The sequence below is a fragment of the Triturus cristatus genome, chromosome 2_1, assembly GCF_964204655.1.
Source record: "Triturus cristatus chromosome 2_1, aTriCri1.1, whole genome shotgun sequence".
Taxonomy (NCBI): domain Eukaryota; kingdom Metazoa; phylum Chordata; class Amphibia; order Caudata; family Salamandridae; genus Triturus; species Triturus cristatus.
The window spans coordinates 883,456,380-883,472,198 of NC_140581.1; the positions used below are offsets into that span (position 1 = coordinate 883,456,380).

Sequence of the window (15,819 nt, forward strand, 5' to 3'; positions counted from 1 at the left end):
TTAAAATGTTTTAAAAACGAGCAAGTTTTAAAAATTAAGTCGTTTCCTTAAGAAGCAATACAGTCACTGCCTGGGCTAGCGCGTCTGCTTTACCTGCGCGTCCGCTCCAGCATGCCGCTTTTATGTTTCTCGTGACCCCTGGCCCCTCCCATTCAATCAGCCCTGCTGTGCAGCAGCTGAGGTCCCTGATCGGGTTGGGGGAAGCGGGGAAGGAGTGCAGGACCGGTCGTTAGAAGCCCTGGTTACTTGTAGGTAAAAATATAGTTTTTCATTCTCTCGATTAATCGTAAAATCAAAGAAGTTTATTTAATATGACAGCAAGTGGTAGTAAACTGAATGGCTTTTGTTCTATTGTTGATCCATTCAGTCATGACTTGATATTTGGGACTGGTAACGATGTGATCGTTATGTGAGTACTGGCTATCAAGTTTATGCACTTATGCAAATGGTATTTCTATAGCCTAAACCTAGCCAAAAGATAGTGGAGCCTGTCAAACATTATTTTTAAAATGTTTGTATTCTGAGAGGTGTGACTCATTTGATCCCCAGCGGCACTGGGTTCCTTGCCTCTTTTGTTTCCCTCCTGATTTACTTGAATATATAAAGCTTCAAAAATATCCCTGTTCGTGGAGGCACCCGTGAGCCACTCAAAACAGCAGAGTGGTTAGGTTATGGGGACATTTCATAATTCTTTGTCCTAGCTGACTATTGTGGGCTTTTTCGATGACGCCTCTTTGTGAGCAGGTGGATTTATGTCTACTTCCAGACCATAAATCGTGGCTATTTGTTTGGTTTTTGGACCTGTTGAAGTCCCCTCAATTTGTAATATATATATTATGGTTAATTGTGGCACACTGGCCTCCATAGATCTTCCATTTGTCCCTTGATTCCTTTTCCCACTATTCTTACTCTTAAGTCCGTGAAGCAGGGATCCATCTTGATCCCCTGTATTTACACCCAAGTTCAGCCTTTGCTCACTTTGTCTTGAATCTAACCCTTTCCTCAATTTCAACAGTACTTTCTTCATAGTCAACGCTTTAATGGCAGCTGGGTGGCCTTGTACATTTATGCCTCTTCCCCCAACACACCAATCATGTGTTTTTCTGCTAGGGTGGTGTTTCGGAAGGAAAAGGTGAAATGTTGAGGGGGTGGGGGTGTTACAGCACAGTGAGGGCAGAAAGAGGGAGATCACCACACAAGTGCAACACAAAGAAAACAGAAAGATGAGATTTATCAAGCAGCTCTGGGTTTCTGATGACTTTTTGAGGGAGTTTGGGGGCAGTACACACTCACCCATTATTCTACAAGTGCTAATGGTGACAAGAGAACACTAAAGTAATCTCTTAGAGCATTCCTATCGAGCAGGAGCGAGATGGGGTCCTACTTCGCAGCCTCTATTCTGATGTGCTGAAGGATGACTCTTCCTTCCGATGCTCATGTACGGTGATCAGGCATCGTCATCACCACCCCACTGGCAATCCAACAGACCACCTTTATGATTGGAAGCCACACTTTAAATACGTATTTTTACTGCCAAGTAGCTATGTAAATCTTGTAGAATTTGAGCAATGTTGATATGTGTTGCTCCCTTTAGGACTTCCCAGGGACACTGAAATCAATTTGTCCAAAGATGTGAAGGATGGGTCACTTCTTTATTTTTGCAATTATATTGGGTTTATCCATGCAATCTCTTGATACACAATGTTCTAAGGAAAGAACCACATCTACGTTTTTAGTAGCTTGTCTCTCTAGTAACATTTGTTTTATCTTCCTGATGAAAATAATGTCCCTCCTTCTTATTGCATTTTTTGGAAGAAACAAATGAGAGACTGCTTTGTCGCCTAGGTCTTTTGAAAAACAAAGTGTAAGATGTTTATTCTACTATAAAGACCTCAGCAGACCATTGGAAATCTGTTAAAAAAGAGGCTGTGATTATTCACTAAATTCTGATGGAGATTTTTTTCCTGAATCTCAAGGAAAAGTTCAGCATGTTCAAACATTAGAATGCCAGTGAGATTCTGGGATGGTGGAATTTAATTATAGAAGTTTGTACTAAAAAACAGCTCCAGAATATTGCTCAAGGAGAGGAAAGCATAAAGGAAGGGGGATAAGGAGGGTAAATAGGTTTGGGATAGTGCTGGATAGGGTAATCAGCAACTGGAAAAGAGTTCTTTGCATCATTGTCTGGTATCATGATAGGTCAGCAGATACAACAGTGCACTTAGAATATCCTATCAGGATCTTTTCACCATAAGTGAATTTCAGCCACCAACGCCTGTGTTGAATCAATGATGGACAATATGACAAGATGATGCACTTAAAATACAGACCAATAAATTCATTTTATTGAACCCATCTATACTGAGGAGTAATACATTATTTTTGCTTTGCTTTGAAATAGGCCTTGTATGAAGCTGGCGAGAAGAGAAAGGGGACAGATGTTAATGTCTTCATCAACATTCTTACAACAAGAAGCATCCCACACCTTCGTAAGGGTAGGTATCAGTGAGATCTTACACCGCAAGAAGTCAGGAAATGCATGTGCAATTGATATTGATGCTCAATCAAGTGGGTGAATAATTACATTTACAATGATTAATTGAATACATACATTACTTAATGTAAAGCAAATTTATGTGAATTTTCAAGTCGCATTGCAAATGTACATATGAATACATATTAAGGAATATGCTTCATAGAAACACACTGTGACTAACAACCACTTTTCAACCTCAAGAATCGATGAACGAAGTGCATTTGTGGTTGAAATGCTTCTGATTTGCATAATCAGATGATTGGCAACCACAAAGCACAATTCGTTATTTACAGAATACATTTTGACAGGTTTTTCCGGCTTTCAAGGTGCCTTTTGCAACTCACTCTGAATCACAAAGATAAGGGGCATGAAAGGGGCACCCACACAAACGATTGATTGGTTACTGGCCTGATGTTGAGATCCTTTCACAAAGTTAAGGATAATAAGTGCTAATGGGACAATATCAACCATTTGATTGGTGGCAGCTTGCAATTCAGGAAGCAGACATTTGTCGAGGGTTCACCGGAAGCTCACCCCAAACACATTCCCCGTTTGCCATTTTTTAAAGCACCCCCTGCCGTTTGAGAATGGGTGAACAGTGTTCTACTGTTTTTCGCAGGCCTACATCCATGTAGTTGTAGGCAATTACAAGGGGTGGCAAAAAGCTTCCTGCATATTAATGACTAATTCTGCCTCTGCGCTCGTCACTGAATGGTATAATACGGCCCCTACTGATTAGGGACATTAATTAAGGTGAGCAACCACACTTTTGCACATGTTCACTTTGTTCATGAAACACCCCACAAATTTGCTCAAATGTTCACTATATCATTTCACCCCCTAGTTACACTTCATCCTATTGTTTTTTTCTTAAAAAAAGGAATGAAATTGATGCATTCAAATCCGAGTTTAAAAAAAGGTTTTTAATCAACACGTTCATAATATATACCTAGTCAGTGATAGGTTTTTCTGCCTTTCCTCATGCTTGGTATTGTGTGAGACAATTTGGACAGCAGTGGACAGTTGGGAATCTATTGAAAATAGATGCAGTTTTAGATGAAGAGCAATTTTTATTTTTGCAAATGAACCATCAAACCTTTAAATAAATTAAACGCAAACATAGATATTTGTAGAGGAACTAACTATTCATTGAGTTAGTTGGAGTCCCATTGCAAAGTCATTGACTGCGTAATATAGACCTATGCAAGTTTACAATGAATAATAGCCTACAGCCTCATATGGGTGAAACTCATTCTAGCTCAATATTTAAATGGTGTTTAGAAAAATGATCATGTCTTTTGAGCACTGTCTGTTCTCTCAAGAAAACTATTAACTTTTTTTATTGTGCTAGAACACCAGAGCTCGCAAGACATGATCCGCCAGATCACACCAGATTCCAAATGTTGCATGTTAAGCAGAAGCAAATATCCTGCATCCTGTCAGGTCATGACATTGACAAAGCGGGAGAGTCTCCATCTAAATAAGTGTGTACCTTTTCATCTGCATGCTTATAGCTGTTTGGTTGAAGAAGTTGAGTCAAGGTGAGGTTATGATAATCATGGTAACTAAAAATGTATTAGGCATAAAAACTAAAAAAGAAGAGGATATTCTCGACGATGAGGTACAGTGAAACAAGCCATCAGGCTGCCCACTCGTGTAGTAATCCAGTTTGTTGTTTAGTTAATAAAAACCATAACAAAAGGTTATTTCATGTATCATTGCCGGCATAGCACCCATTGAAGTCAACTTTTATTGAGGGATTCAATTCAGTATAGTAGTAAAATAATTTATATGTATGTCAGTCACACAGGGATGAAAAAGATTGGTTAAAGTAAAAACATTTAAAATTCTAGAAAGCTGGAACGGCAGTGATAATAGCCTAAGACAGGGTGGTAAAAGGTGCAGCGGTGCAGATCGCTGATCTGAGGCATGGGCAGTTATCATTCAGAGCAACATTAGACTGGTGGGTGGTTGGATCTGCCATGCCACTGGATATTGCCAAGTTTCTCAGTGTAGTCAGCAGTCATTGAGTTTTAAAAATGTTAGCTTTCTCCATGTAATAACAAGGGTCTCATATGGTCGGTTGGGCTGAACCTTCCCTTTTGACAGTGGGGCTTGCTTACGGGCTCCCGTGGTGAATAATTAGTCCATAAGTTCTATTGACAGATTGCCCCACTTGTTTTGTAAGACACCCTGTGCATTTATGGTATTGATTAGCACCTTGTGCCATCACTTAGTCATCGTAGAAGTGTCTGTGGTCCTCCAATTTCCTGACTAAGATTATAGCTTCCGGGCATGTGGAAGAGTCCACTGCATGATATTTGGCTGCTGTTGGAGCCTCTATGTCCAGACTTAGAGTCATGAGATTATGATCGCTTTCACCCCTGTTGGGAATCTCAAAGTTGGTAAGACAATTTGCAAGGATTTTGGACAGGAAGATGTAACTAATTGTTGAGATTCCTTTGAAGGTACTGTGGGACTGGTACTAGTTTAACGGAAATTAGTTTAAAGGAAGCTAGAAAAATGTTAAATTTTCCCCATTCCAAGGGAAACATTTTATGTGAGACCGTTAGCACTGAACTTAGCAAAGCCAGGGAGTTTTGGTTCTGGGGCACAACTTCGATCTTGCTGTAGGCAGATGAAATCGCTTTAATGTTGGAATGCCACTTCAGATTTTGATTCTAGAATTGTCCTCAGACCAGCCACGTTCAATGATGTAATTATAAGCTTTTGCTCAGTTGGTGCTTTCTGAGTTTGTAGGCAAACTGATTGGGGTGGCTAGGAATAGCCCTGTTGTGTGCCCCATTGGGGATTTACTATCTTGTTCCAAGTGTCATTGTTGTTGCTTCCTGTCATGAATCTGACATATCTTCGATTGTTGGTGCATAATATTTATAGAGTGTTAGCTGCCTTTGATGAGCTTGGTAGCCAGTCGTGGGTGGCACCCCACCCCCCTCTCAGAACACATCTGTGTTGCAGAATGGGCTCCTGCGCCAGTAGGACATGGGAGTATTTTGGTGGGTGGACCTTTAACAGCTCGATGTCTCCTTTCACAAAGATACTTGAGTCATTCAGTATGGTATCTCTGAGATCACCTCTTTCCCATGTAATGACTGTGGCATCCAGGGACCTTTTTCCGGGGTATGGGCGAACTTTACAGAAGTTAGTTCAGCTGATATCAGATCCTTCAGTGCTAAAATGTGTTTAAACAAGCGTAACAAATTTCCCCTGATTAATATGTCAAGGGCACCCTTGAGGGTGTAGTGTGTAATAAATGCCAGTCCAAAGTGATACATAGACCCTGCATATGTGACTTCCCCTGGTTTGGAAGGGTGAGTCTCCAGACTGCGTTGTGTCTGGAAAGCTGTGGGGCAAGGTTCATCTGGGGGGCCACTGAGTTGGATATGTGGAAGTCTGCTTATTGGGCCACTTTGTCTCTAATTGCTGGCTGGTTGTCCCCCCATTTTGCCTTCGAGCATTGGACTGCTGGTCTCGATGTTGATTGTGGCTGAATGTCAAACTATCTGTTTTCACCAGGTGTAGGATTGACCCACTGCTTAGATGGGCTTGTTCCAAACTCTCGTCGCTCAGCCCATACTGTATATTTGTTTGCGCTTGATTGTGGGGTGCATTAGGCCAGTAGGTATTTCAGATGCTACTTGCATAGCCAGGAGAGTTAGGGGCTCCTAGGCTTTTAGAAGAGGATTGAGAGGAGTCTGCCTCTGGAGCAGTTTTCGATGACTTGGTTTTTGGTAAAGTAGCCCGAGAAGAGAAGAGAGGGTGGGTCTCACTGCAGTGGACTTGCACAATCACCGTGACTGCTCGAGAGCGATGTTCACTGTACGGGGTTTCTCTTTCCTGGCCCCAGTTTTCAATGCCCAAGTGATTCAGAGAATGATTATAGCTCTCCATTACTGTCGTCTCTGGGGCAGTTATCTGGAGGTTTGTTGTAGCCCAGGGCAAACATTTGACCTACAGGGTTTTAATTCTGATGCAAATTTGCCCTCTGAGCCTATACAGTGTGAGGACGATGAGGAAAATTATGAATGTTAAAGTCCCATGAGACCAATGAGGTTGGTAGGTGGGGTTCCTGTCAGGACTCTTAGTAAAATATTTGTTAATCAGTCCTTGCACTGGCGGCTGGACTCCTAGGGTCTGGGTCTTTTTGGACAACCCGTTTGTCAGCCCCAGAGGTATTTTTAGTTCGGGTTCGGTGAGTGTTGGAGGAGTCATAAGTTCAGCTTCTTCTTTCTGCTCTGCTATGTCGTGATTTGTTTGAAGCAAAGTCAAAGTCCAGATGTATTATGGAAGCTGTCTGAGCGCTCTATGAGTTTTTACCGGGGGAGAAGTTTCCTTTTAACCATGTTGGCACAGATTTGTTGGACACTTGTTTCATAAGTTCTTAAGGAGTATGATATGCTGTTCTGTGCAGATTTGGCCTTTATAAGCCAGTCTAAAGATGTTGTGTGGCGAGGATGTAGGTAGCGTTGCCTTTCCTCCCGGTCAGTTTGTGCCCCCCGTGGGACCCACTTGGGGCATTGGGAAGGAAGAGGCACAAGCACACTAGTCTCAGAATCAGGAGAACCCACTCCTGCCTCTTTTAGCTTCTCCAGCAAGACCACAACGGCATTGCAGTTTACATGCTTTGTTCAGAGATGTCACTGGACACTGGACACTGCTTGTGTTATTCTGGGCTTTCGCAGCTGTGGGTGTGTTCATGATATGCAGGCCTCCTGTGTAGTGTAGCTGATGGTGGCTGATAACTCCTATATGACAGTGGGGGGATGTAGCCCAAAAATCCCAGTTGGCTGTGATCACTTGGCACCAGAGCAGGAGCATCACAGTTTCCCCCAAGTTGCACCCAGACCTGACTGGACTGCTTCCACGGGCCACTTGGGTCACTCCTACTAAGGCTGAGTACAACCCCTGAGTCCACACACTGTCCTCCATTAAACATTGTTACCGCACTTCTCATTATGTCCCATTGTGCTCCTTTAGTACTTGTGGGTTGAGGCCAGCCAGTTGGAGTCACCCAGGGACATCCAGAATCCATCAATTGCGCTGCTGATGGGTAGAGGGAGACAGCAAGCAGCAAGCTGCTATCAGTGGTGCGCAGTCCTCACCGTTCGTGCCGCATCGCCCAGCCACTCCCCACCCATCCTTGCATTCGGGGTTCAGGGTATAAGCTCAGAGTCGGGCTCAGTGGCTTGGTGTCTTACGCTTATGGCTGATGTTTGCCTGCCTTTTCTTGCCCGGTTTCTGGCTGAACACGCAGGTGGCTTTCACAGCCTTCATGGTGGCCTTGCGGTGGCCTTCGCCAGCACTGCTTCTCGTGACAAGTCACTTTCTCCGACCTTCCTCTGACTTGACACACGTCACTTCCCACACTCTAAGTAGGTCAGATGGTTGGATGGCTACCTCCGACACCTCATACTTTCTCAGACTGTTGGAGGAAGGTTTGCACCAAAAGGAGTACATTTCACTGCATATTGTAAACCCGGACGTCCGCCCACCTTATCATTTATTGAGCGGACCTAGAGTTTTCCCAAGAAAGGATGGTACATCGTCATTGTGACAGAGTGCCTTTTCTGCCAAACCCTAAATTGGGCCCTTTCTGTCCTTCCTTTCTCTCTTTAAAATGATCATCGCTTTGTCTTCATCTTCTCATCCACCTATCCTGACATTAGCATTTCTGCATTTACCATCATTCTCCACTAACACTAATGCTCACATACATTTTAACTGCAGACAGGCTATGCTCTACCAAAGAAATTAAAGCACAATTGTTTTCATTGTTGTGGAATAATTGACCTTTCTCTAGCTGGGCAGTATAATTACAGGTGATGGCATCTCCCAGAAGAGGAAGGGAATTTAATTAAATTTACAATAACTTTATTCTCTTAATCCTTTCCCACTTACTCAGTCGAATCATCTCCTTTTGTCTGACTGGGGAGAAGAAAATGTCTTCCTTCATTTGTTGCGGCACCGTCCTTATTTGTTGAGAGGATGATATGATTCTATTTCATGATCATGAAGCATGACCAAAAATCAAACACTGTATCAACTGTGAGTAATGTTTCACTTGATGTTATCTTACTATTTAATGTTTGCACAGTCTTCCAGAGATATCCCACCTATAGCAAACATGACGTGAACAAGGCGCTGGACCTGGAATTGAAAGGGGACATTGAAAAGTGTCTGACAGCCATTGGTATGTATTGGTTTTACCTCAAAATGTGATCTCTGATTCAACAAGTATCTAATTGATGTCATTTTTTTTGTTTGTGAATTTCAAATCAACAAAATGTCAGGGATAGCATAGGTAACACCACAATGTTGACCCTCCCCTAAAATTCTCCTACTTTCAGTAAAGGAGCTTAAATAAGGACATGGGGCTATATAACACAAAATACACCGGAAGCGCAACAGACATTTGCACCCACTTTGCACGCCCCAGGGCACTTTGGTATTACAGAAGGGGTCACAGACGCTTGTGTGGCCCCTTCTGTCATATTGAAAACGCTGGTGCACATACAGTGGCTACGCTTTCTCAAGAAGGCATTCCCTCATTTGGATGGGGGCATGACCCTGTGTGCATGTGCTGTATTTTAGACGTGGTGGGCCCAGAGGCAAAGAAACTGTCAGGGGGTGCACTGCCTAAAAGTTGGTACACTCTCAGTGTGCCCCCTAATAGTAGCCCTCTGACGGGGGGAGAGGGGGACCTATGGACCCCCCAGACATCCCCTTGCAGACAGGTGCAGTTGCTCACTGCACCCGCCTGCAAGGAGATCAAGAACCCCCTTCAAATATGCAGATGGGTTGCCACCTGCACAGTGAAACACTGACGGGCTGCTTCAAAGACACTCCTTTTTTCACCTTAATGCGCTGTCACCAGGGCATCACAAGTTTGCGGCTGCCCTGGGGACAGTGGATTCTATGTAATAGGGTTCACTTTCCCTGTTTGTGCCGGCCGCACCTGTTTTAAGATGCACCGGGCGCAAACAGTGAAAGCACACCCTATCCATAATAGAGCCCCAGGAGTACAAAGAGCATTGAAAGCGAACACCTCTCCTAGGACTCTATATACATTTGGTTCCATTACAGTCATCATGATCTCTGGGATCAGGGGTTCAAGACCCGTGGTATAGAGGTCAAGTACAGGTTACCAGCTGTTTCATTTAACTTGCATCTACTTGAGATACATGTACTTGTTATTCAAACACTTTAACAGTATGGGATAGCTATGTAAGGGTAGCAGTGTTCATATATGTATTTTTACCATGGAGCCAAGCATGGACATCAAGCAGGGGTTGCCGGAGGAAGCAGCTGCTCCCTCTGGTTTGACCTTCGAGACACCAGGCACTTTCCTTGGCAGTCCTGGCTTCAGAGTTGCAATCATATTTCTACAACAAATTTCGGGGCATATCAACAAGGGCTTTATCTCTGCTTTTTTGGCTTTAAAAGCCAAAAAAGCAGAGATAAAACTAGCACCCTATCAACAACAGGGTGCTAACACGCAAATTTGCATGTTAGCACCCTTTTACTCTACGCTTCCCCTTGCATCTCTAATGAGATGCAAAGGGGGTGTTCCAGAGTAAAATAATAGGAGAAATGTCGCTAAGCGACATTTCTCCTATTATCAAGAATGTCGCTAACCCTGTTAGAGACAAAAAAAGCAGCGCTAACCGCGGTTAACGCTGCTTTTTTACGTCTGGTATTTTTCTGACTTAGCCATGATATCCTATGGAAGGAGGATATCATGGCTAAGTTTGCCTGTCCCTATCAACAAGGTAACGTGTGATTATCGCTGGGTTTCCAGCGATAATCTCACGTTTGGCAGTTAGCATGAGGATTTTTATCGCTATTGAGATAAGCGTTGCTAATAGCACGCTATCTCAACGATAAAAATTCACGCTAGCCGGCGATAATTATCCTAGCGCTAAGTGCACTTAGAGATAATTATCGCCGGTTGTTGTTGATATGCCCCATAGACATCTTTGGTTGTGGGCATGAGCCGGTTGGGGTGTGTTTAAGAGAGACGATGCAGGAATGTATTTATGTTTCCATCATCTCAGCAGCTGTGATGTATGTAACGGTGCCAGACTTTGGGCTAGGAGGTGCTGCGATTAAATGCAGAGAAGGCAGAGCAGCACACATTTTAGGCTTGCTTTATCACAAGGAATAGGAAAGCTGAAATCTACTGGATGTGAAAGAAATGCAAGGAACCTCAGGTAAAAAAGTGCATCATGCTAAAGGAAATGATGCCATGATCTAATAGCACCACAGTATGAATGAAAATCTCAAAATGCAAGTGGCCACTTTCATGAACCCACAGGAATCCCAATTTGGGTTTACACCAGAATCCGGATTCCAAGTTTTGTGGTAATTACCACACCCTTGCATTTTTTTGTAAACATTTTAGCCCGGTAAAACTTGCTGCAGTTTGTGTGGGACAACCCCCACTGTGCTCAAAATACTCTGACAGAGAGAGAGGGGCATGGGCCATCACGAGAACATGCAATACTGTGCTCTGTAGTACTAAAAGGGCTGTCGCACATACATGCTCTTATTATGTATCAGTTAAGTGTGTGATCCACCGCTACACATCACTGCTACTGCCAGACACACCCACCTGCACTGTTTCTACTGCCATTGTTCTAAAGAGGACACCCCATGTCACCAGACACATGCAGAGCATTCAGCTTCCAGGGAGACGGGCTCTTGCTTCACTTTTGCAGAAAGTGAAGCAAGCCGCAAACAAGGACAGGCACCAGAGGGAGATGGACACTGTGGTAAACCCACTGCAAGGGCTGTGGATGCAGCGGCCGGGACAGGAAGGTAGAGCATTTGGATGATAAAGTAGGCTAGGCAAGTGTTGCTCATAAGGAGGGAGAAAGACACAGGGTGGCAGCAGTAGACGTCTGCTGGTGAACTAATTTCTTTACTCACCAATGTAAAGTAGAAAATGTAAACATACACCAAATACCGTGGGCTGATCTAAAATATGATGGACGGACAATGGAGCCAATGTCTGAAGCGGGCTCACACAAACAAGTTAGAGACTGAAGAGCTGAAGAGGGGTGGCCAAAAGCTTCTTTTTAAGTCTGGTGTTAGCCAATATCTTTTGATTTTTAATAAAATATATGTACAATATACTTATTTAAAGTGGCTTTCAGCCAGCTTTCTTCATTCATTGGTCTGTTGGTGTCTCATTCACATCTTGCTTCTGCCCACTACAACCTACAGCATGGGGTAGGGCATCAGCACACTTCAGTCACTAGATAACTTCACTTTGAGTAACTGCATTTTGCTCTTTCACAAGGAGTACATCCACACACAAGCTAGTTCCTTTCTGTGCCAACGTTTTTTTAAATATATTGCTTTGATGTTGCCTTTGTGTGTAGAGTCCAATGTGACAGCAGGATGCTATACCAGATGTGAGCACAGGTCACATTCCTCTCTCTTTAAGTTCCTGTCTACTGCCAATGTTGTTGTGAATTCCTTTTGGAGTGTCCTTTGTTTACTGTTTGACTGCTGATATTTCACAGCATAACAGACTGCATCTATTTGAAACTGTTCTGTATTGTTATCAAAAGCTTCAATATCATACATGTGAATTCCAAAGCAAAAGAAATGTATTTTGGTCAATTTCAACAAACTTTCTTTAATAAACTTTGCCCGGGAAGACAACTAGGATTCATCGTGTTTAATTTTCACCATTTGTTTATTGCCTTCTTTCTTTTCTTTTTTCTAACTTTCTTTCCTTCCTTCCTTCTTTCTTGGTTTTTCCTTCTTTTGTTCCTATCGGCTTTTTAATTTTATCTTTCATTCCTTATTTCTTGCTTCTTTTACATCTTCTTTCTTTATTCAGTTTTGTGTTCATTTCTTCTTTCATGCTTTCCTTTTTTCTTTCTTTCTATCTTTGTTTCTGTTTATTTACTTCTTTCCAGCTTTCTTTCCTTGTTTCTTTCGTTCCCAAAGGCAAAAGGTAACAGCCAATGGCATAAGGATTGCCTCTTTTAGGTCTATGTTAGCCAAGACCTTTTGATTTTCTTAAAATTATGTGTCTGACAATGTTACTTATAGGGGTTTTTAGCAACACTTCATCCATTTGTTTGTGGTTCTGTCATTCACATTTTTCTCCAAACCACTCGAGTATCAAGGGGCAACATGTCACTCCACTTTAAACCATTGGAGGACTTCATTATGAGTTATGGCATCTTTAGACAATGTGTGTTTTTTTAAGATTAACAAACTCTCGGCAGTTCCCAAAGCAATAAAGTTTTGCAAAAGCCATGACAAAAGAAAACATGATTTGCCAAAAGGCTGGCGGACAACGCCAGACCTATTTACTTTGTCAATGCTTGTTGTTTGTGTATATCTATGTACCTATATTGTCTGTTGTGCGCTGTGCAGTGGTGATATGAGATATTAATATCTGTTAAAGATGTCTGAACCAGGTCTAACAAACACTCAAGAGGAGTTGGAAGGTGCCCTAAAGAAAATCTTGATTGAATAGAATCAATCAGAAAAATCTTTTCTTGTCTTTGGAATACAGTGTTGACGTACCTGCCATTCACTCTTCTCTCCAAGTGAAAATAATTCGATTACCGATTAGGCACTTTTCCAAATTTTGTGCCAGTGTCTGACTTCCCTTTTCACCTACTAATGTGCGATTTTCGGTGTTTATGAATCCACTGATTTGGTGCATGCGAACTACGAGCTTTATCTTGTGGAAATATGTTAATGATGATAGTGTCATATGGTTTGTGGAGGAAATCATCTGGCAGTTTGAGCAATCATGTATGACATTGGGGCTCACCGGAAACTTTTTGCACAGCGTTTAGACATAGGATGATGGGATCCCGGAAGCTACATGTATACGGCAGTGATTTGGATTTTACAGGTGAATATTGGTTTGGTTTGTGGATGGCTAGAACTATGAATGTGAAGGCGCTTTTGAGGGACTGCTGTTTCTGTCATGGACGCAGGGCCAGACAGGCTTTTTATTCCACTGGGCATATCCCTACTGGGTCGGAGAGGTTGGCGGCTGGTTTTGAAAGCCCAGGACTGTTCCTGGCAGGGGGGGGGGTGGGGCTGTTGGGAGAGAAGGAGATGAGAAGGAGCTGAGGAGAGAGAGGAACAAAGGAGACGAGGAGAGAGAGGAGCAAAGGAGAAAGTGGGGTAGATTACGAGTATGGAGGTCCAAGCACCACCAGACTCGTGGGGGCCGGGCAGACCGACATTGCACTGCTGCCACTGCCAGGGAACCGCGGACCCATGGTGGTCTGGGGCAGCAATATGCTTAGCGGTGCAGCTGCGCCACCACCAAGCATATTACGAGTTTCCCCACCACCAGCATTTTCATGGTAGTGAGCATGCCATTAAAAAGGCTGGTGGTGGGGAAATGGCCCCCTGCGGCCCCTGTTCATGAGGGTACATGCAGGGGGCACATGTTGTGTCCCCCTGTGTGCATGCACCCACGTTGCCAATGGACGTTCCTTGCAGGAAAAACCATTGGCAGTTCGGCGGCTGTGCAGTGATAAGGCTCACTATGAGCCTTTAAACTGCACCGCCGCTGAACCACCGCACTGCACGCCCGCAAGACAACGAAATTATGCGAAATCTGGTGGGCGCCTGGCGCTTGACTTTGGCGGTGCAGGACCAGGGCGGTGGGATGCCTCTCTGCTCCTGTACTGCCAAAGTCATAATCAGCCCCAGAGAGAGCATGGATGGATGGAAAGAGAGAGTTTGCGCAATTAGACAAAGGGAGCTGGCTGGTTTGAGAATTTTGCCAGGGCTGCTTGTCTTCCCCACTCCGGCCCTTCCCCAGTGGAGTTCAAAGGAAACCGGCACTAATACTAAAGTGAATACATTGACGAAGTCTGAACTGTGAATTCTTTGGGCACGTAAGAATAGAAGAGCGGGCGGCTGTGGCGCAAATAACATTGAATGGTGGTTTGGAGTGTTTGTGTAATTTTGGAGGGCTTGTGAAAGTGGATTTCGTGATGATTATTATAGATGAGGCAGATCTTAAAAGGTTTTTAATGTAAGGAAGAAGAGCCAGGCAATTACAGACAGACACAGAGTGCCATGCATACATAACTCATGACAAAAAAACACTACAGGCACCAGTTGGATAAAGAAAGGCCGCGCCAGCGCGCCTACAGCCACGGTAAACGAGCGCACAGCACGAGGGAATTTAAGGAAACGCTGATTTATAGAGCTGCGAACTCGACCCGACGGTATTGGAGGGCAAGGGCTGCTGGTTACAGAACTGCATGCTGGGTAAAGGTGCGGCTTCGCACGCATTTGGCCACGAACAGAGCAAGCGGACGGGAGTGTTCCCAGCGCTCGGTCCACAATAATTAGTAAACAAATTCGTGAACAAGGGCTGCGCTGCTGATATCCGCCGAAATCTGGAACGCGGACGAGGTGAGAAAGTGCTGCCCTAATGTGAATCATGAAGACCTGCTCTCTCAGTAGGTGAGCTTTCTCCGCGTCACATACCTGTGTACCTGCGTACCTTAGATCTCTGGAGTTTCATTGGTCAAAGTTCGACCCAGTGTGACCTGACCTGACAACGCTGCAAGGGCAACGGCTTCGCTCCTTTCTAGCTGCCAGCACCGTGAGGAGAACGGTATCCTTCTCCCTCTTTGCACGATCTATACCGCACTGTGAGGGCTATGGCTGCAGCAGGGAACCACATCTTCCAGCCGCCCCAGCGACGCTATCGACGCCCACGGAGGCGTCATAAGCAAAAGGAACGCCTCCTGCCCCGCGGGGCGTGTGCGGGTGGCGCCGGGTGAAAAGCCGGGACAGGTGCAGGACCATTTTAGGCCTGGCTGGACCTCCCCTCTAAGAAGTGAGGTGAGTGTATAATTTAACCATGGGGAAACGTACTGTCATCACATCTGCCCAGGGTTCCAGAAGTTCTTCCATCATTTCGTCTTCCTTTGAAAGCATGCTTGAAAATGCTTTCATGTTGGTTACATCCGAAATTGAAAATACTGAACGGAGATTATCCCTGGGCCAAACAGCATCGTCTCTACATATACCTGGTGGTCCCGAGAATGACGACCTTACAGCCCCTGTGCCGTTAACACCAAGTATAACAATTGTCAATCCCACCCATCATGAAAATCTATCTGTGACCTCGGTGATTGATAAGAACATTATTGATACTGTTGATATTGCAGACTCCCAGCAGGTTACTGAAGTTGATCCTAGCACCACTAACCCAGCCCAAAACCTAAAGATCGCCGGGGGGAAAAGGAAGAGAG

At 44.1% G+C, this 15,819-nt stretch overlaps 1 protein-coding gene across 2 annotated transcripts in view; it reads left to right on the forward strand.

The window, feature by feature from the left end:
• Positions 1-15,819, forward strand: part of LOC146866034 (annexin A1-like) — a 256,849-nt gene that overhangs the window by 226,033 nt on the left and 14,997 nt on the right. For both annotated transcript variants that reach the window (XM_085633053.1, XM_085633055.1), the window contains 2 exons: positions 2,402-2,495; positions 8,652-8,747. In XM_085633053.1, the coding sequence (XP_085489179.1) occupies positions 2,402-2,495; positions 8,652-8,747 (190 nt within the window). The remainder of the gene's footprint in view (positions 1-2,401; positions 2,496-8,651; positions 8,748-15,819) is intronic.